The sequence below is a fragment of the Rousettus aegyptiacus genome, unplaced genomic scaffold (assembly GCF_014176215.1).
Source record: "Rousettus aegyptiacus isolate mRouAeg1 unplaced genomic scaffold, mRouAeg1.p scaffold_m13_p_1, whole genome shotgun sequence".
Lineage (NCBI taxonomy): Eukaryota > Metazoa > Chordata > Mammalia > Chiroptera > Pteropodidae > Rousettus > Rousettus aegyptiacus.
Genome location: NW_023416284.1, coordinates 5,999,293 through 6,020,339, shown reverse-complemented (window position 1 = coordinate 6,020,339; position 21,047 = coordinate 5,999,293). Strand labels below are relative to the sequence as shown.

At 60.1% G+C, this 21,047-nt stretch overlaps 1 protein-coding gene across 5 annotated transcripts in view; it reads left to right on the top strand.

The window, feature by feature from the left end:
- Positions 1-21,047, top strand: part of CASZ1 (castor zinc finger 1) — a 146,337-nt gene that overhangs the window by 108,738 nt on the left and 16,552 nt on the right. For all 5 annotated transcript variants that reach the window (XM_036228565.1, XM_036228568.1, XM_036228576.1 and 2 more), the window contains 7 exons: positions 9,854-10,342; positions 13,690-14,524; positions 15,592-15,660; positions 17,255-17,345; positions 18,142-18,306; positions 19,252-19,424; positions 19,686-20,527. In XM_036228565.1, the coding sequence (XP_036084458.1) occupies positions 9,854-10,342; positions 13,690-14,524; positions 15,592-15,660; positions 17,255-17,345; positions 18,142-18,306; positions 19,252-19,424; positions 19,686-20,527 (2,664 nt within the window). The remainder of the gene's footprint in view (positions 1-9,853; positions 10,343-13,689; positions 14,525-15,591; positions 15,661-17,254; positions 17,346-18,141; positions 18,307-19,251; positions 19,425-19,685; positions 20,528-21,047) is intronic.

Here is a 21,047-nt window from a genome sequence, read left to right as displayed (position 1 = left end):
TAGGAGAGAAGCCCAGAGCGGCTGGGGTCTAGCCCCAGGAGTCATTAACTGTGGGGTCTGGTGATGCCCACGGTGCCTTGGTACCCAGTACCTCCCCCAGCCAGGTCCATGCCGGATTTGGCTGGATGCGACTGAGGCGCTGGACTCCCGGAAGTGCCTGGGGCCAGGCTGGGCTCTGGCATTGCAAAGCCTCGCAACCCTGCGTGGTGGATTTCCTGCTTGTGTCAGGCCTCTCCTGCTCGCACGATGCCCACCCTGCCACCCCAGATCCCAGTGGGGCTGGCAGCCCTGCACAAACCCCGAAAGAACCTTCTGGACCCCTCATCTCCTCCTTCCAGTCTGGCCTTAGTTCCTCACCCTTTAGGCTTGAAGTCTCCCTGGCCCAACCATGGCCCCACGCTCTGTCCCCCCTGGCTTCACAGTCGCATTTTGCTGCCAGCGCAGGGCACTGAAAAACTGCTGGCATTGCCAAAAACCCTGTGTGTGCTATGACTCCCCAAACATCCCTTTATTTTTATTGTTCTGTTAATTACTGTTTAAACTTTAATAAGTCACTTCGTCAGGAGGGGGGACCTGCCGTGAGCTTTTCTGTGCAAACACGGCCCGGGAGTGACTCGGGTGTAATATAACCCTTTATGTGATGTGGGAATGTTTAGATTGTAACAGAAACTTGTTATTTTAATGACAGTTGGTGGGGGGGATCTAAGCACGGAAGAGGAGGAGGGTGAGCATAGCCCTGCTCCCCTCGAGTCCCCACTGAGGGCTGGAGGTGGCCTGGCCACACCAGGGGTGCTCCCTTGCGACTGCTGCTTAGGGTCCAGGCTTCTGTGGGGCCCTTCCTGGGCTGCCCGTGGGCAGGCTCGCCCCAAGGGAAGGATGCCTCCTGAGATGCTCAGGGCTCCAGGGTAGGGGGTTCCCTGGGCCTGGGTGGCCTAGGTGTGTGCAGACCCGAGGAGAAATTTGGGCTTTGAAGAGTGAGGAAGCAGGAGGACACCGAGGGCTTCCGGGTCCCTGGGCAAAGGCAGGGCCTTGCAAGGCTGGCCGCAGCCCTTTCCACTTCTGAGGTGGGGGGGCCTGCTCACCCCCGCCAGCCAGTGTAGCAGCAGGCGCCGTGCACTGTGCCGCTCTGTGCCAGACATGTCACCCGCGCCATCCTATCGGCAACGCTGTTTCACATGATAACGTTGAGCCCCAGAGCGGAGATGTAACTTGCTTAAAGTGGCAAGCTTTACGAAGGGGACTAAGTTTCTAATGTCAGTTTGTCTTATTTGGAAACTGCCCGTGTGGTCTCAGAGAGTGGACGCCGTTGTGCCACCGCGGGGTGGGCATCGGCCCCAGGCCTGGTGCCGGGAGCCAGGGTCGCCCCCGCAGCCCTTGAGCAGGGCTCGTCCCTCAGGCCCTTCCTCTTGCTCCCCATTAGGAGGAGGGGTTCCAGGTTGAAAGGGACGTGAAAGTAAGGACTGTTCCAAAGTCTGGGCACTGGCCACTTGTCCCCTTTCTCACAAGGACTGGCTCCATCTCAGGGAGTTGGGGGCTGAGGCCCAAGACAGGGGTGATGATGGCCAGGCGACCCCCTTTCGCTCTGATGTCCCCAATCCTCTACACCCAGAGGCATTCCTGGCCCAGACTCACTTCCAGAGCTTCTGACACCTGGCGAGGGAGCCTTTCCCCTGCGTTGGTGAGTCTTCTACAGGGACCTCAGGACGTCTTGGCCAGCTTTCTACTTTGTCTTCACTGGGTCCTTCTCTCTGTCTATCCATCTGCAGAGCCGAGCTTTTGCTCTGTGCCAGCTCTGGGTGGCAGAAACGGGCCCTGCGCTTGCCCTCAAGTGCCCACACCTGGTGGGATTAGCGAAGGGGCGTGGAGGGGGCATGACCAAGGGGGCTCAGCCGCTGCCCAAGGCCGGGGGACTCCCGTCTCGCCCAGGCAGAGACCCTTGCGCCGGCTGGTCGCTCCTCTCCCTCTGGCTGCCACCCACGAGGGCCCCTCCCCCCTGCCTCCCGTGGGGCAGGGCCAGAGGTTCAGGGCCCAAGCTCCCTTGAGCTGGAGGCGAGAGCCCCCCAGATGGCTGCGGCGTGGGCCACGAATCGCTGAGGTTTTCCTTTTCCGAGCAGTGCGTTTCCCTAAATTGTCTTTGACTGCGTGCATGGGTAATGAAAGTTTATGCCCTTGTTAGAAGGACAGGCGGCCAGTTCCAGTTAGAACTGGGGCTGTCTCCCTGCCAGCCCCCGCCGCCCCCCTCCCCAGCAGGAGAGCACAAGCAGCAGCGTGCGTGAGTGCGTGCCGCACGCCCCCTCCCTCGTGGGCGAGAAGGCTGTTAGGGGAAGGGAGAGGGGACGGGGAAAAAGAAAAAAAATGTCCATATTTGTGTAAGTTGCTTTAAAAGCATTTTATCATGTCATAAAAAAGGGAAAGTACTCTCAGAAATTGATCCTCTCCGCCAGCCCATTGGACAGAAGGACGTTGGGATGTTAATGGCCATCCTGCTCCAGGGTGGCTTATTAAAAAATTTATACATAAATGCTTAAAATTGCATAAATTATTTAAAAAAAACCAACAAAGTAAGCAATTTGAATTCCCTCTTTTCCTCCCCTTCACTCGGTCCCCCTTCTGCATCCCCCCTTTTCCAGCCCCTCATTGTGGTCCTCTGTCCTGAGGCCATCCCCTTCTCGGGGCTTCCCCCCCCCTTTTTTCCACTTCCGACCATACCCCCGGTACCGTCCACCCTGCCCGGCCCGGGATTTCCCTGCCTCACCCACAAATTAGCAGAACGGCCAGCCCACTACCAAACACTCACATGCACACGCACTAATAAAAACACCACTAATAATGCCCCAAATCGCGAAATTAAATATTAAGGCCGGAGGAGGCGGACGTGGAGCGGAGCTGCCGCCACCGTAGCCGAACTTGGAGCTGATGAGTGTGTCTCTCGCAGGCGTGGAATGTCACCCACACATCCTGGAGACTGGAGTGGGGAGTTTTATGATGGTTTTTCATTGATTTGTTTCCCCAGCGCAGCTGCCGACCTCTATTGAGGGACAAACATAATCAGCACTGACGCAAATTAGATGGTTATTCGTTTTGAAAATTGACAGAAAAACAATAAAAAAGATGAAATGCTCCCAAATCAATAGATATAATGAAATTCAAATAATCCGAGAGATGAGGTCTCCATGGCAACTGATAATGTGGAAAAGAAAACAATTTAATAAAGGACAGACACACTTTGAAAACAGATTGGGCCCAGGGAGGGGGGCGGGCTGGCGGGTGGAGGGCTGGAGCACGGGCTGGCGAGTGAAGGATCACTGTCCGTCCCAAGGACACCCGCCATAATTAAGCGAGGCTTTCGGCCCCAGAAAGTGCAGATTCAGGTTTTAATACACAAAATTATTTCAGGAGCAGTGAATCGGAAAGTCGTTTGTAATGACCTTCCTGAGAGGCCCGGGCGCGGGGCATGTTGGAGGCTGGGCGGCTGGGCCGGCTGAGTTATGGCATATTTGTGTTTTTATAGTGCGGAGGGGAGGGGGTGGGGGGGGAGGGGGGGGAGAAGGTTAAACAGTATTTACAGCTCAGTTGTTTTCAGAGAGGAGAGAGAAATAGAGTTCATGGGGAGATGCAGCGGGCAGGCGGGCGGGCGGGCTGGCGAGCCAGGGAGGTGTCTGGGGCGAGGTGGGAGAGGGGTGGGCCTGGGGGTCTTCCACTCTCTGGCTGCCTTGCCTTGCCTTGGGGACCCAGAGGGGGTGTCAGGAGAGGCCAAGGTGTGCCCAGGAGTGGCCTCCCCACTCTAGTTTTCAGTAGGGTCTTCTAGGTCTGGAGCCCCTCTGGGCATGGGGCGGGAGCCTGTGTCCAAGCTCTGTGCATATCCCGCCATTCCTACTCAAGTGAAAAGGTAGGGCATTCCTGAGGCCACCCCAGGCACTCACCTCGCCTTGGCACCCTGCAGTCCTCCGCTCCTTTGGGTGGTGCTGCCTTCGTGAGTCCTGTGCCATGTCTGGGGCGTGCCCAGCGCTGGGCACGGAGGGCAGGGACCTGGGACCACAGCATGCCTCGTTGCGGTGGCCTGCAGCTCGCAGCATCCCTGCCCCTTTCCTTGGGCTCCTCCTCCCTGCAGAGCGCTTACCTTGGGCACACAGAAGGGGAAAGCTTGGTGTCTTTGGGCTCGGCAGGGGCAGAGGCCCCGGAGACGGAAGGGGTCCAAGCAGAGCCCCTCCGCGGCGCTTCAGAGCCACTCGCCTGGGCGGGGCAGCTCGGGCACTGAGAGCAAAGTCCCGGGGTGCCCCGGAGACTCCCCTGTCCCGGGCTCTGTCTCCCCTTCGGGCTGCGGGCCGTGTCTGTGCACTGCTGCGCTGACCACGTGCAGCACTGCCAGTTCTCGGGCCCCTCTGCGTGTGCACGTGGGAACGTAATACGATTGTACAGATACAGAGACGCTTGAGTGTGTGCGCGTGCACAGCCTGTGTGTGCACTGTGTGTGTGTTTTAAATCTCCCCTGGGTGGTAACTCTTTTTTTCTCCCCTTCCTGTTTGGCTGTGACCTGGGGGAGATTGATAGCCAGCTTGTGCGGTGGATGCTAACAGTTCCCCTGATTTATAGAGTTACTTACGCTAAGTGAGGCCACTTAGACGCGTCTGGATAGTAAACCTTTTAACTGGACTAAAAAATCATAATAAATAAATAAACCAAGGGGGGCAAGTAATGCCCAGTGGCCCCCTCCCCCCCAACTTGGAGCTGTTGGGGACCAGGGGACCTGGCTGAGAGCCCTAGGGGAGCAGTGACCACTCCTCCTACCTGCCAAAGCTGGGTGGCCCTTCTGTTCCAAGCTGGGGGTGAGATTGGGCCCCAGAGGGAAGACACCCCTCCCCTCAGGGACAGGTCCTGTTTGGGGAGGGGAGTCACAACTGCAGGAGATGGGAGATGGAGATGGGCTGCGTGGCAGGGGCGGGGAGGGGGTGTGGGGCCGCCGAGGGGGCCCATGGAAGCGCAGACGTCTCTAGGAGCCCTTCCTTGCTTCCCACACTTGTCGCTCCTGTGGCATCGAAACTTTTCACCGCGGCGATTTTGCTTGTAATGACTTGAGCATCTGCCCCCTCGTCTGAATTGAGCAGTCCCGGATACAGGAATGGGATGGTTTCTGGCTCACACCGTACCCTCAGGATTCAGCCCAGGGCCTCGCATGTAGAAAGTGCTCAGACGGCGCGTTCAGTGAACATAGGCACAGCACCCAGACACTGGACCCGTGGCCTGTCAAGTTCAGGTTCTTAGGAGTGGCAGAGTGGAGGCTCAACACCGCTGCCACCTGGATGGCAGGGAGGCTGCGGGAGGTGGGGGCGGGGCGGATCCCAGACCTTGTCCTTGGATGTCTGAGTCCAGTGGTAATCCGGGTCCAGCACTGATGCCGTGCTCTGCTTTCTCATGTGGAAACAGGGTCAGGACAGTGGCCCCATGGGAATGTTGGGGGATCACTGAGGTGACACTGCGAAGAGCTCAGCACTATCCCTCCCTCTGGGGAGGTGTTCTAAGGGTACCAGCCACCGTATTGCTCTAGGCAGTGTGGGCCGGAGCAGCCACCACAGTGGCCGGGCGGTGTCCATGGTCCCCGAGCTGCCTGGCAGCAGACAGGCAGGCCCCGGACCGCCCCCACCCCAGGGGATGGGTGCCTGGCCCCTGCCTCGCCACCTCCTGATATACAACGGGCATTAGGCCGCCCAAAGGGGACACTGCATCCTTAGGAAGAAATATGTCCTCATTTTTCTTAAACACCGTTTCCACTGAGTGAAATGTTTAGAAGGGACGTGCAGGGAGAACTTTATTTCCTACCAGGGAGTTCAGAGCCACCAGGCAGAGCCCATAAAGCACCCGGTGCCTGGTAGCTGACAGGCCGCCTGGCCTCGAAACACATTACTCATGGGTGGGGAGGGGCTGCCAGGCTTGCCCAGCCCCTGAGGACTGCCCCCCATCAGACAGGACAAGCAACTCTGAGACCTGGGCCACAGGCGCTGGAGCCTTTGGTTCCCCTGGGCCCATAGCAGGGGAGGGCCTGGCCCTACCAGGCAAGGAGGTGGAGCTCCTCCAGTCACCCCCAACCCTTTAGTCCCCAGAGATCAGGGATGAGGGGCCCAGGTGCAGCTGCAGGAGCCTCCCCACTCCCTCCCAGAACTGGCAGAGCCATGGCCTTCCCCAGCCTTTGGAGGGAGCGATGAGATTCCTGCCATAACGGGCCCCTTCTCCCAAGGCCCTCCCTTCATTCGATTTCTGAAGCTGGCTGATTTGAATATTTATAAATATCAGTAAATTATTTATTGTAGCAATCTGCTGCACCATTTTACCCATCGCAGTTAACACTTTAGGGGGCTCCATGTTACGCGAACCGGCAGTGGGGGTGAGGAGGAGAGGGGCAGGGAGGCCCGGGACTTCCTAGAGCCTCCTAGGAGCCTTAAATGGAGACATCGTGGCGGCCCCGGCACCTGGCTGAGCCCCAGGCTTTGCGAAACCAGGCTCTAGGGTATCCTCACGGTTCCAGGATCAGTTTCCTCCTCTATCAAATGGGACGATGCCAGCACCTGCTACACTGGCTCATTGCAAGGCATCATAAGGTAGTGCCTGAAAAGGTACGTGGACGGGCAGTCCAGTCTTGCCCTTCCTTTTCTCCGCCCTGAGTAGGATCCGCCCAGGTCAGAGAAGAGAGCTGCCTGCTGGGGGGCTTGTTGATCTTGGAGCCTTGGAAGGGAAGGGTCAGAGCCTGGGAGCCGGGGAGGGGCCGTTGTTTTTGAGAGGGCAGCCTGCTCCCGGCTCAGCCCTCCAGCCTCTCCGCTCCTCCCTATCTGGCCTTAGGATCTTGTGCCCAGATGTGGCACCATGCACGCCTGTCCGTCCCCTCCCAGGGCTCAGCTGCCTTTTCTCGGGTCCTTGCTTGGCAGGCCCTGTGCTTGGCACAAACAAACACCCTCTCACCTTACGGTCAGTCCTGTAGCCCTTTCATGGGGAGAAAGCTTGCCCAGGGCCCGCAGCTAGCAAAGGGTTGAGCCAGGCCACGAGCTCACGACTATGTGACTCCAGAGGCCAGGCCATGACCGTGGTGCTGCGCCACCTCCCAGGTCTCACCCCAGCGAGTCCAGAGCCCCTGGGCCGGAGGCTAGAGGCCGGGAGAGACCTTGGGCTCGCTGCCTGTGCGCAAGTTCACCCCCACTTCTTTTCCCAGGCCTGGCCACCACCCGCTCTCACTCCCCAAAGCTGCCCCACCCCTCACCTCCTCGGGGGGCGCCTGTCCCTGGGTAAGCAGACTCCCTGGGAGTCCCCTCGCCTTCCGCCCTCCAACCCAAGCCTGCCGCCTGGGCAGTATTGTTCCCAGAGGAAGTGTCCAGTGTAAATAGAGCAGCGGGCAGGCTGGTGGCGGGAAGGAGATGAAAGAAGCAGTGACAGGGCCGGGGACGGATGGCTTCCTCCCATTGAGGCCCGGCCACGGCGTTTATATTTTAGGGAAGAAAGTCGGGGAATGTTTACATGGACAGGAGCCTGGGGTCAGACCACGAGGCGGGTAGTCTGCAGGTCCCAGGGCCCTGATGGACAGGGACGGGAGAAAGGCCCCACGGGGTAAGCGGGCAGGAGAGCAGGAGGGCAGGCAGTTTGGACCTCGTAGGAGGGAACCTCCAGTCCTGTACCCCAGGCCCACGTGCCTTCTCCACCTCCACCCCTGGGACCAGCAATAGAGTCAGAGGGAGGGCAACATCTGGAAGGCAGGTGGGTTGGGGCAGAGCAGCAGCTGGAGGGCAGGTGTAGGGGGTGTAGGCGGAGCAAAGGGGCCTGCAGGCTAGGGGTGGGCCCGGGGCGCACAGCTGCATCACAGCTGGTGGGGGGCCCAGGAGGGACTAAGCCAGGCACACAGCCGAGATCAGGAGAGGGTGGGCTGGGCTGGGTGGGCCCGAGTGCCGGGAAGCTCCAGGATGGGTGGGGGCCGAGGAAGGGGGTGTCACCAGCAGCAAGTGCAACGCTGGGAGCTTCTGCTTCCCTCTTCCTTGGGATAAATATTTATAGATTCATTTGCTGTCTGCCATACACACTTGGCTGCTTACCTCCCAGTAAAAATAGAGCAGGCTTCCCCACTCCCAACCTTCCCTTCCCCACCAGGGCAGGGGACAAAGGGGACCAGGTGAGGCCTGTTCCCCACAGGCTTGCTGGTGGAAACTTGGTTTCACGGAGCCTGGCAGCTGGCCCAGAGGCTGAGTGAGATGTATGACGAGGGGCCCCATCACTTAGCTTGGAGCAGGAGCCCCATGTCTGCTTGGAGAGTTGGGTGTTGGCGGCACAGACTTGGAGATGTGAACAAACATGGGTAGAGTGGGCATCTGGCTTGGGCAGAGCCAGGGCCACGGGCCCAGGAGGACTGAAGTGAGCCAAGCAGACCCTTCTCCGATGCTGGGCTGGCTGTGATCACTGGGCCCTTCTGGGCCCCTCCTCTATTGAGAGACATATGAGGGAGCCCTGCCATCGAGAAGCTTCGACGGGGCTCCCTGTGCACAGTCAGTGTGAGCTGAGATTGCGTCTGCTGTGGCCACCACCCTGCCCCTGCCTTTACCACAGGGACACGCAGTAGGTGCTCACTAAATGGACGGATGGACAAAAGGACAGACGAGCAGACATACACACAAATACACATGTATGTGTGTCTACCCTTGTTGGCCTTTGTGTCAGGTCCCAGGCCATATACCCCAGGACCCTGGACGGACAGCCCCTCAGCAGCCGTGAGGGGGGTGGCTGGCACTCGGGCAGCTTCGTTAGGGTTTTGGGCTGTTTGCGTTGGGCCGTCATGCTCAGGGATTAGGCACTGCAACTGTGGCTTCTGTGCTTTCCACTGGGGATCCGAGGAGTCCCAACCTGTTCGGCTGCGGCTTCTCAGGCTGGGAAGTGGGCTTCCTGGGACCAGCCAGGCCTATCAGGGCTACAGGAGCTGGCCAGGGAAGAGAAAGCAGCGAGGGCCTCAGGTGGGGACAAGTGGCCCTCGGAGGGGCTGGGAGGAGCTCTGCCCTTGGACCGCCCTGATAGAGTCCTGGAGAAGGAGGGAGGTGATAGGAAAGGGCCAGACGAGACAAGAGAGCATCTGGGAGGAGGAAAACCGGAGGCCTTTGGAAGGTCCCCAGTGGCTGGAGGAAAGGTGATCTCAAGGCTCTCCAGCTCGCAGAGGTCGGGATCAGGTGAGGCCCAGGGACCAGGCCAGGCAGAAGAGCTGCAGGAATGAGATGCTCAGGTAGGGACGGGTGCTGGCCAAGTGCTGCTGTGACAGTAAGGCAAGAGGTTGGCACGGGCTTCTCCCTGGCTCTCGCCGTCTCTTCCCCAGCAGACCGTGCGGTGGGGCGGATGCTCACAAGTGGAGCAGGCTGCTGTCACTTGCCAGTTTTGCCCCCCAACCAGCTCCTCAGCCTCTGCGCCTCAGTATCCTTGCTTGTCAGAGGGCACTCTGCCTCCTTTATACTACCTGGGGCATGGGCCGGCCTGCCTCTCTCTCAGAGAAGCCATCCGGAGCCCAAACAAGGGTAGGAAATGCTTCCAGGAGCCAGGTGCTGGGAAGAAGCCTGCCCCTTGTTTTGCAAATTCATTCATTCATTAGTTAACAATATTTTTCGAACCACCTAGTACACTCCCCGTGTGGTACCAGGTCCTGGGTTAGAGCGATGGGCGAGCTTGGCCCCTTGGAGCTCACAGTCCAGGGAGGGGTTCAGACATGCGCCGGGCAGTCTCCAGGCAGTGTGATGGGACCGTGATTGGGAAGACCTTTGGGTTGGGGGACACAAGGACAGAGCCTCCGCCCAGCTGTTGAGGTGGGTGGCCATGCCTCTGACTTCTCTCTCCTTCCCTGCAGCTGAAGGCACCCGGTGCAGCGACCCACCCGCAGGCAAGCCCGCAATGGCGGCCAAGCGCAAAGGTGGCCTGAAACTCAATGCCATCTGCGCCAAGCTCAGCCGCCAGGTGGTGGTGGAGAAGGGAGGAGAGGCTGGCTCCCACACTGAGGGCAGCCCGCTGAGGCCCCAGGACAAAGAGCGCAGTGGCCCTGAGTTGGGGGTGGCCCGGGCCCCCCGCAGCGAAGAAGACAAGAGGCGAGCGGTGATCGAGAAGTGGGTCAACGGGGAGTACAGCGAGGAGCCGGCGCCTACGCCTGTGCTGGGGCGGACCGCCCGCGAGGGCCTGGAGCTGCCGCCCGAGGGCGTCTACATGGTGCAGCCCCGGGGCTGCAGCGATGAGGAGGACCACAGCGAGGCGCTCCCAAAGGACAGCAGCACGCAGGAGGAGAAGGACGCGGACAGGGCAGCCTCCAAGGACGACGGCGGCCCCGGCGCCAAGCAGGCTTCAGGTGGGTACCTGAAGCCCCGGGTGGGACATAACGGGGTGAGGATGCCCCGCAGGGACGGGGGCAGTGGGCTCAGAGCACGCCTGCTTCCCCCGCTCTTGCTCCAGATACCGTCATCTCAGTCATCTTGTTCTGACCCAGTGAGGACTCCTGAGGAGGGTGGGCGGGGCCACGCGAATGACTGGAATGGGGAGACTAGCTGCGCAGGGGTTGGGGAGAAGAACCAAGGGCGAGGAGGGGGGGGCCCGAAAAGACAGCTTCCCGAGTGTGAGAGCAGGTCTGAGCACACAGCAGGTCTGCAGAAGGCAGCGGATGGATGGGCGGATGGTCAAGTAGATGGGTATAGGTGGACAACTGTCTACACACTCGCGTAGGGAGGAGACCGTTGGGCGACCTAGGACCAGGACGTGTGTCTGGGTAGCAACAGCCAGCATCATGAACCACGGAGCTCGCCGCCTGCAAAGGCTGTTTCTCAGGGAGGTGTCTCCGAGGAGCTCTGAGATAGGCTGTTCTCCATCTCCCTTGCTTCTCCCGAGAGTCCTCCCCACTGACTCATCACCCGCCTTCTCCTTCCCAGGGATCCCAGCTATCCTCAGCAGGACCTCTCAGGGCACAGGGCCACAGGATGGCCCAGATCACATATCCCATTACACCCGCCTGCCCCGGACACAGTCCCCTGGCTGACCTCTTTTCCACGAGGTGGCTAAGGCTGGCCTTTTCTGGTGTCTTCTTGTCCTTAGACTCAGAGTGGCCCTGAGCTCCTTCTGCTGCGGAGGGAGGAGCTGGGGCGGAGGTCACCCCTGGGCCTGGAGCCCCAGGGTCTGGGATATTTTCTCAGCGCCTCAGCCTCCTTCCCAGGCCTGTACCCGGTGCCCAAGCATTCCCTGCCTGCTCCCCTAGCCCTTTCCCCCTGCAGTGAGGGGGCGCATCTCCTCCCTGCGCGGGGAGCCCTGTGCAGCCACATAATTATGCATATAAGATATAAACAGAGCTGTTTAATTATCCTTCGCCACATCAGTGACAGAGTAATTAACAAACATTGCAAGATCAATGAGGAAAAGTGTGACCTTCAGTTTCCTCTGATAGGAAAAGCCCTTGCCTTTCCCAGACACAAGGTGATTACACTGGGCCTGAGGAGAGGGGAGGGACAGGGACAAGGGCCGCTGTCCCCTCAGTGCCCCAACCCCTCCCACACCCAGCTCTGCCCTCACCCAGCTCTGCCCAGGACTCCTCACTCCTGCCTCCTCTCCTCTGGGAGAGTAGAGAGCTGGGATGGCAGGCGGCAGGGCTGGAAATACCAGTGGCCTCGTGGCCCCAGGCCTCACCCCTCTGGTCTGAAGCCCAGTGGGACTGCAGTGTGACACCTGGGAAGGCCTGCTCAGCCCTGGGCACTGGAGGGAGCCAGGCGGCGCCCTAGCTACCCATCGTGGGCTCAGCCCCCAGGCCACCTTCTCTGGGCCCTGAGACTGAGGAATGTAGGCCTGTGGGCTGCCCCTGGGACCCCTGCCTGGCCCCCTCCCTGCTCTAAGCCGCCTGCCCTTCAAAGCCTTCTGCTTCTCTGCCATATATAGCGAGGGCTCAGCTGCCTCCAGCTATTTTTAGCCCCTTTCCCTGGTCCCTGAGCCACTGACTCTAGCAGCCAGAGCCCACTCCTCCCAGGCTGGGCCCCAGCACCAAGTAGCTTGATGTCAGGATAGCAGTCCACTGGCTACTGCCACACCCCCACCCCAGGATGACAGCTGTCTGTCGGTTGCTCGAGTCACTGCCCACTTCAGGTGCCAGGTGCGGCCCACAACCATCCTCACCGAGTGGGGTCCCAGTCCTCCCGAGGCTGCTTCCCCCACTCCGGAAGCTCGGAGCCTCTCTTTCCTCATCGTGCTGGTCTTCTCCTGTGCCCACGCCCAGCCCTTCCCTGTGAGACCACCTCCAGGTGGGGTCTGAGAAACACAGACCTGGCAGACTGGATGGGGTTCAGGAGGAGACCCTCCCATCTGGAATCCTGGGCCTCCTACCCCGTCTTCGGCCTCATCTCCCCCTGGCTGTGTTGTTAGGGCCCCAGCCCGGGGTGCTGCCACTCCGAGTGTGCCCTGGCGTACCGGCTCTGACACAGATGGAGAGAACACGCATGTCTCCTGGGGCCCGTTGGTCTCCCTCCCTCATGTGCACCCACCCCTGATTCAGGCTGGAGCGTATAGTAGCAAGTTCAGTGCAGGAAGGAGTGTTTCGTGTATGCTGGGGTAGGAGTTCATGTGCGGAAGGAGGGTCATCTCCAGAGAAAAACCCCAAGCAGAATGGGGTCATCTTGCCCCCCACCATCCTGAGACTAGTCTTAGGGAGCTGGGCGTGGGGTTTGGGTGGTTTATGTATGTGTTCATGTCCGTAGATTCGGGAAGGTAGCAGCAGTGTGAGCTTGTGAGTGTGTGCACATGCATTTCTCTGTGGGGAGGTGGCTCCAGGATTCTCCAGTGTGCCCAGGAGTGGACACAGGTGGAGCAGGTGAATGGGTCACACTTGGACCCGTTGCCCTAGGCCAGTAGGGCCAGCCTTTCTGGTCCTGATTCTAAGGGTGGCCCGCCCTTTTGCATGAGCACAAGTGACCAGAGGACAATGAGTGAGGTCTGAAGGACTCTCCTGCCATAAATCTTGGCTGGGGTCACAGACGCTGAGTGAATCCGCGTAAGCACGTCAGCAGGGTCTCTGCCCCGCGCAGCCCTGTTGTCTGGGGTTTGGGGCAGGGCCAAGAGGCCAAGTCCTGGGGAGGCTTGAGACGAGCCCTCATCTTCCCAGGGATTAGGGGCCCATGTATCCATTCCTGGTAATTGCAAAGGGTCCTCCAGGCAGGCTCAGCCAGTCTCACCCCTGACCCACCCACAGTGGCCCGCTCAGCGCCCGACTCCTGCGTGAGTGCCCAGCCACAGGCCCACACCCCTACCTGTCCCTGGCCCCTGTTCTCACCCCACCTCCAGAGGCAGGTTGGAATCTGGCCTTACTTCCAGTAAAATGACTTCTCTTTCATATTAGGCCGAGGCGAGAGAGCAGAGACATTTATGAAACTTTGTTTAATGTACTGAAAAGCCATCGGCCAGAACATTTAGGAAATTGATTTTCCTGGCATTGATGAACTCGTTTTATTTTACCCCAGTATTAATTACTTTTTTTAAAAACAAATTAATTTAAGAGTCGTAAAACCTAACAAGTGAGCCAAATGTCCATAGATCATGTCCTGCTCCGCCCCTCCCTACACTGGGCCCCTCCCTCTATGGCTGGGGGTACACTGGGTTGAGGGGAGCTCCTGTCCCTTGGCTCCTTCGCTCCCTCCCAGAGGTGACTACCTGTCCTCTCTACCATAGGAGAGTCCTCCTCGCTGCGGGACTACGCGGCCTCCACCATGACCGAGTTCCTCGGCATGTTTGGCTATGATGACCAGAACACGAGGGATGAGCTGGCCAGGAAGATCAGCTTCGAGAAGCTGCATGCGGGCCCCACCCCTGAGGTGGCCACCTCCTCTGTGCTGCCCACCTCTGAGGATGCCCTCAGCAAGCGGGCACGTTTCTCCAAGTATGAGGAGTACATCCGCAAGCTCAAGGCCGGCGAGCAGCTCTCCTGGCCGGCCCATTGCACCAAGGCTGAGGACCGGGTGGGCAAGGAAGCTGTGGGCCCCCTGCCCGGCCTGCGGCTGCCCAGCAGCACAGCGCACCTGGAGACCAAGGCCACCATCCTGCCTCTGCCCTCACACAGCAGCGTCCCCATGCAGGGCCTGGTGGCCCGCGCCTCCAAGTACGACTTCTTCATCCAGAAACTGAAGACAGGCGAGAATCTGCGGCCCCAGAACGGGAGTACCTACAAGAAGCCATCCAAGTATGATCTGGAGAACGTCAAATACCTGCACCTCTTCAAACCCGGGGAGGGCAGCCCCGACATGGGCGGGGCCATCGCCTTCAAGACAGGCAAGGTGGGGCGCCCCTCCAAGTACGACGTCCGGGCCATCCAGAAGCCGGGCCCCGCCAAGGTTCCACCCACCCCGAGCCTGGCTCCTGCTCCCCTCGCCAGTGTGCCCAGTGCTCCCAGCGCTGCCGGGCCAGGGCCCGAGCCACCTGCCTCCCTGTCCTTCAACACTCCCGAGTACCTGAAGTCGACGTTCTCCAAAACAGACTCCATCACCACGGGGACCGTCTCCACTGTCAAGTAAGATACACCCACCCCTGCTGCCAGCCCGGAGCCAGGACTGGAGCCTCTGAGAGGCCCACTGCCCTGCCTTCAAAGCCCATGCCGAGGACACAACTCAACATCCTATGCACATCTACTGTGCGCTGACACCCATACACGCTCAGCTCCTCAAGCACATGCTTCCATACACACATGTGCACACACCAGCCCGTGCACACTTATGCACACTTATTCCTCTGTCTACATGATCGCATATTCCTGGACCCGCACACTACACACCTTGCTGTGCATACACACATTCACACACTGGGTACCTCTGTGCACACTCATCTGCTAACACATGCTGCGGACTGTTGTCACCCGCATTTGCCTGTGATGGGCTTTCCCTGCCTGCCACCATGAAGGCCAAATGCAGGCCTGTGGTTGGCTGGGGAAACCCTACTCTGAGTTGGGGTTCTGGAGTCTAATCTGGTGGCCACGGCTCCCAGGTCCAAAGCCTGGGCTGTGGGGACACAGCAAGAGACGGTAGGAGGCTGGGGCGGCAGTAGACACACTCAGCACTGACCCTTTGCAAATCTCATGGGGCTGAGTGAGCCCCTCCCCTCTGGACACAGGGCGCAGACCTGGGGGTGGGTCCAGGGAGCTGCCCTCTGGCTGTGGGGAGGTTTCCCGGCCCAGCCTCACTTGCTAGGTGCCGCTCTTGCACCTTCCCCTGGGGGCTTCCCCAGTGGTACCTGGCACCCCCCTCAGCCAGCAGCCTCCTGACTCCCAGAGTGTGAGAGGGTCCAGTCCTCAGTTTCCCAGGCTTCTGCCCGGTTGGACTCTAGGCCAGGCCCGTGCCTAATGTAGAACCCTCCAGTCCTGCTAGCTCAAGACAGGTCTGCTCTTGCTGGAGCAGAGTGACTGACCTTGTGCCAGACGTCTACCAAAAGACTTTCAGTCTCACCCTGGGTGCCTCCAAACGCCACCGAGTGAGGGAGAGAAGGGCCAGGGCTTCAGGGCAGGGAGCTGCCCGCCAGACGCTCCTGGGGCATGAAGCCACCCCCTGTCGGCTAATCGGCTGTGCCCTGTGTGTCTCTCGCCAGGAACGGATTGCCCACAGATAAACCAGCTGTCACCGAAGATGTAAACATTTACCAGAAATATATTGCCAGGTAGGCCCCTGGGGAGGAGACTGCCATGGAGAGAAGGTGGGGAGGGGGGTATCAGGAATGCTTGAGGATGGTGGGACCATACATCCATCTGACCGCTAGTGCCAAGGTGCCTGCTGCCTCCCCATCCCCATGCACTCCTGGCCCCGAACTCCCCTGAGGGACTGCCCTCTACTCCAGCTCAGAGGCCCCGTCCCCTTGATGTGATCCTGGCCATGTGCCCATAAGCTCATATCTCAAGCAGGATGGGTTTCCTGAAGGGACCTGGTGGCAGGGCCTGGCCACAGGTGAGTGCATGGCCCTGCTCCACAGCTCAGACGAAGCCCTGGGTGGGTGCCCGCCACCGTGGAACTGTCCAGGATGGGAAGTGGCTGTGGCCTCAGTGCACTCCCCCAAGCCAGGCCGTGGCCATCATCACCTACCTAACTCCAGACTTGTTCTTTTACATCCTAAGGCAGCAGGATGGGCAGGTCAGGAACCTTCACCTCAACAGATTCCCCCAAATCATGGCCCTGGCTGCCAGCGCCTGATAGGGCGGCACGTGGCAGGAGTCCTGCCCCGGCAGCTGTCTTTCTGCTGATCTTCCAGGTTCCTCCCGTCCTTCTCTGCTGTTCGTCTCTGTCTTTTCAGCTCTGCTCCACTCTCTTTATTATTATTATTATTATTATTAGTGCCTCAGCAGATGGCCTTTTTGGCAGCTTCAGCTTAAATATTTATTTGCAAGTGGTTCTCCCCCTTACAAGGGGGTTTCCTCTCACTCTCGCAGGCTCGTGCCATCCTGGCTGGGCAGGCAGGCTGAGCCTACCACCTTCTCCACTGTTGTCATGGCGTGCTCCCCCTGGGGTGGCCGTCCCAAGGGCTACGAACCACACCCTGAAGCATCAGGGCCTAGAGAAGGCACAGGGTTTTCTGGGAGGTGGCAGTGGCCAGGCCGCTGGGGCTCCTGGCTGCAGAGCTGGCTGGAGAGCGAGCTCCCTGCCACGGGAAACCAAACAGATGCTGTGCTTTAAAAATTCATCACTCCGCACTGTTTCAAGTGTCAGGAAAGCCCAAGACAGAGAAAGCCCTTTAACACCCCTGGGCAACAGAGCTCTGGGCTGACCCGGCCAGGGTCCCCAGCACCTGGCCCAGTGCCGGTGGGTGTGAGCGGGCGGGTGGCCCCTGCACAAAAGGCAGTTGGGCCACCGTGGCGGCTCCCGCCTTCGCCATTTCATCCCATCCCATCCCAGGTCTCTTCCCTGTCTCTGCTCTGACTTTTGGCTTGCCCCGGCTCCTTCTCCCCACCTTGGTGCCAGGCCTCTGTACCTCAGCTGGCACCCAGGGCAGGTGGACTCTCCGGGTCTGTGGGATGGGTCTGCAGCGCAGCGGCTCCGGGCTTCCTGATCGGCTCGATGCTTGTGCTGGCCTTCTCGGGCCTCTCTCTCTTCACCATGGCAGACCGTCTCTGCCCCTCCACAGCCTCACACAGGGCTCAGGGCCCCTGAACCCCAGCACGCGTCCCTGGGGCATGGGTACAGAATTCTTTGGCTGCTCAGGCCAAAGCCCCTGGAAGAGTCCTCCCTAGGCTGGCACCTGAGCCTGCCACTCCTCTCTGCAGGTTCTCGGGCAGCCAGCACTGCGGCCACATCCACTGCGCCTACCAGTACCGCGAGCACTACCACTGCCTCGACCCCGAGTGCAACTACCAGGTAATGAATGCCCCTCGAGCGCCCACCCTGCTCCCGCCCCGCCTGCTGGCGCGGCAGCAGAGGAGCCTCTCAGGGGTGGGATGGGAGTTCCGTTCTGCTCAGGCCACCTGAGCCTAACTCGGGCAGGCAGAAAAACTACCAGCCTGACCACGCTTCCTGATTCCTGCTCGCAAGGCAGCTAGTAGGATCTGGAGCCATCTACGCCCTGGCGATAATAATTCAGGTTCCCATTCACTGAGTCCCCCATGCACCAAGGAGGTGCCAGACAGCCTAGGCACCTTATCTGATAGACTCTTCCCAGTGTCCTTATGAGGTTGGCATTACTGCCCCATTTTATAAATAATAACATCGAGGGCCGGACAGATTGTCACTTATGTTCAAAGCCAGTAGCTGGTGAGTGCAAGGCTAGCGAGTGAGGCGTGTGGGCCACCTGCAGTGTCCGCTACCCCTCTGCCCATGGAGCCCAGTTTGGCGTATCTCATAGATGGCACTGGGCAAAATGAGCAGTCATCATCAGAGCCCCTACCTTAAACGTTTGGTTCCGGTCATCCTCTCTGCTCCCGGGCGTGGCAGTTAGGAGCCTGGGGGGAGGTTAGGGAAGGGTCTCTGGTTCTGGACTCTTTGGAATTGTTCTTACCAAGGTCCAGTGCACTGGCCTGGGGGCAATCTAGGCCTCCCGGACCCCAAGCGGGGCTGTTTATAGGGAGACCCGAGAGCGCTGGGGCTGGTGCCTGGCCTTGGCGCCCCGGGCCTCTGGGAAGCTCAGGCTCCGGCCAACCTGGCCCTCCCCCGGCAGAGGTTCACGAGCAAGCAGGATGTGATTCGGCACTACAACATGCACAAGAAGCGGGACAACTCCTTGCAGCACGGCTTCATGCGCTTCAGCCCACTGGACGACTGCAGCGTCTACTACCACGGCTGCCACCTCAACGGGAAGAGCACCCACTACCACTGCATGCAGGTGCCTCACCCGCCCCCCGCCCCGGGAGCAGGGATCCTCCTGACAAGGGGGCTCCCTTTCTCCCGCCCCAGGACAGGGGCAGCAGGCAGGTGGACAGTCCCAGGGACTCGGGCGTGGGCAGTGGCTGGTGGGCCAGGGCGGGGCCTTCCCCATGGCCATACTTGGTGCTGGTGAAATTCAGTGAGCTGTTTATACAGACCGACATTTTTCAGGCTTTAATACCAAGAGCAGTATTGCAAATGGTTTCTGAGGAGGTTTTTGTTTAATTCTTTGTTTTAATGCCACGCAGAGTCTGGGCTTTTTCAAGGTGTCAGGTCCAAGGAGAGCAACTTTGGGTTGCAAATAGCAGCCACCGCGCCTCCCCCAGCATTTGTCAGGGTGTTGTTATGGCCTCTGTGAAACAACCTGGCCCAGGAGGGGAGGGGGACTCGCTTTCCGGGCTCTGAGATGGTGCAGACACTGGCACGGCCCAGCCTTCAAGAGTGTTCGGATTCCACTGGTTTTTACTCAATATGGCAACGTTGCCTGCCTTGGCCCAGCCGGGGTGGGTGGGGAGGGCCTTGTGCCAGGAAACAGTCACTAAGCAAGTCCTTGGGCTAACGGTGACCACCAGGCCCCAAGGTCCAGTCTCGCCCACCCCTGGGGGCTTTGGAGGTGGAGCCACAGATTGGGACTCCACACCCACCTGCCACAGACCCAGGCTCCCACACCTGTGCCGGGAGGCGTCTGTGGGCCTGAGAGGTTGTTAGAGGTTTTCTGCTGGGGTTCCTGGTAAACCTTCTGGGTGTCCCGAGCTGGATGTTTACAGGTGCAGAAGCTCTCCTGAGCAGAGAGGTCAGCGACCTAAGGCCCCATGGCGCCAGCCACACCCAGGAGAAGCCTCTCTGACCCCGGCCCAGGGGTGCCTGACCTCAGTTCCCCTGACCGCCATTCTGGTCCCTGCAGGTGGGCTGTAACAAGGTGTACACGAGCACATCGGACGTGATGACCCACGAGAACTTCCACAAGAAGAACACCCAGCTCATCAACGATGGCTTCCAGCGCTTCCGAGCCACTGAGGACTGTGGCACGGCCGACTGCCAGTTCTACGGGCAGAAGACCACACACTTCCACTGCAGGTAGCTGGAAGGCTGGCCGGGGAGGCTTCCTGTCCTGGGGGAGGGACGGACATTAGGGAGCCAGGCCCAGGGGATGGCGCAGGGCCCTGCTTTCTCAAGGGAGTAAATAGGAACAGGAGTGAGGGCTGCTCCGAGGCAGTGCCTTCGCGTCCCGCGGTCCTCCATTGGAGGCCCGTCCCTCCTGGAGTCGTGGTGGGAGCACAGCAGGGCCTCCTCCCAGCCCCGCGTGACCCCGTGACAGGCTCCCGGTATCCCATCCAGGCGTCCCGGCTGCACGTTCACCTTCAAGAACAAATGCGACATCGAGAAGCACAAGAGCTACCACATCAAGGACGACGCCTACGCCAAGGATGGCTTCAAGAAGTTTTACAAGTACGAGGAGTGCAAGTACGAGGGCTGCGTGTACAGCAAGGCCACCAACCACTTCCACTGCATTCGCGCCGGCTGCGGCTTCACCTTCACCTCCACCAGCCAGATGACCTCGCACAAGCGCAAGCACGAGCGCAGGCACATCCGCTCCTCGGGCGCGCTGGGGCTGCCGCCCTCGCTGCTGGGCGCCAAGGACACGGAGCACGAGGAGTCCAGCAACGACGACCTGGTGGACTTCTCTGCCCTGAGCAGCAAGAACTCCAGCCTCAGCGCCTCCCCCACCAGCCAGCAGTCCTCCGCCTCCCTGGCCACTGCCACCGCTACTGCTGAGGCGGTGCCCAGTGCCACCAAGCCTCCCAACAGCAAGATCTCTGGGCTGCTGTCCCAGGGCCTGCCCGGCTCCATCCCCCTGGCCCTTGCCCTTTCCAACTCAGGCCTGCCCACCGCTGCGCCCTATTTCCCCATCCTTCCGGGCCGCGGGAGCACCTCCCTGCCCGTGGGTGCCCCTGGCCTCATGGGTACCATGTCTTCTGGGGCAGCAGCCTCGGCAACACCTGACGCGCCTGCTCTGGCCTCCTCCGGAGTTGGTGACTCCGCCCCCGTGGCTGCCACCGCTGTCCCAGTGCCCCCCGCCTCCATCATGGAGAGGATCTCTGCGAGCAAGGGCCTCATCTCGCCCATGATGGCCAGGCTGGCTGCAGCCGCCCTCAAGCCCTCTGCCACCTTTGACCCAGGTGAGCAGGCTGGGCCCTGCCCAGGAAGCAAGCACCTCACAGACCCAGGGAGCTCCCTGGCCTCAGGTTGCAGAGCACAGTCGGGGGATGTTTGGCAGAGGCCTCTTTCTGCTCCCTGCCCCCGGGTCCCTGGTCCCCCCACCGCCCCTCTCTGCCTTGTCTCCGCCTCTGTCTTGCTCACTTCCTGTCTGAGGCTCCTCATCCTCACTCGCCCCCACCCCCAGCAGCTCTTGCTTCTGTGAAGTGGGGGCAATAATTTCGGTCTCGTGGGACACCTAGGCACCCCAGGACAACGCCAGCTGCCCCCTGTCCTGGTCTTCTCACCCTTCACAAGTCCCACCCCTGATGAGAACAGTCCCAGAGCCCCAGTTTTCCCTAGGGCCTCCTCCAGGCGACCTGGAGGAGACACAAATTGAGCCCAGTGGCAGGTGGCTGCACTTCAGGGACACTCAGGGAGATTCGTGCCTGGCCAGCCCCTCACGTCTGAGGACGCCTGTCCCAGGCTCTCCCTCCCAGTCAG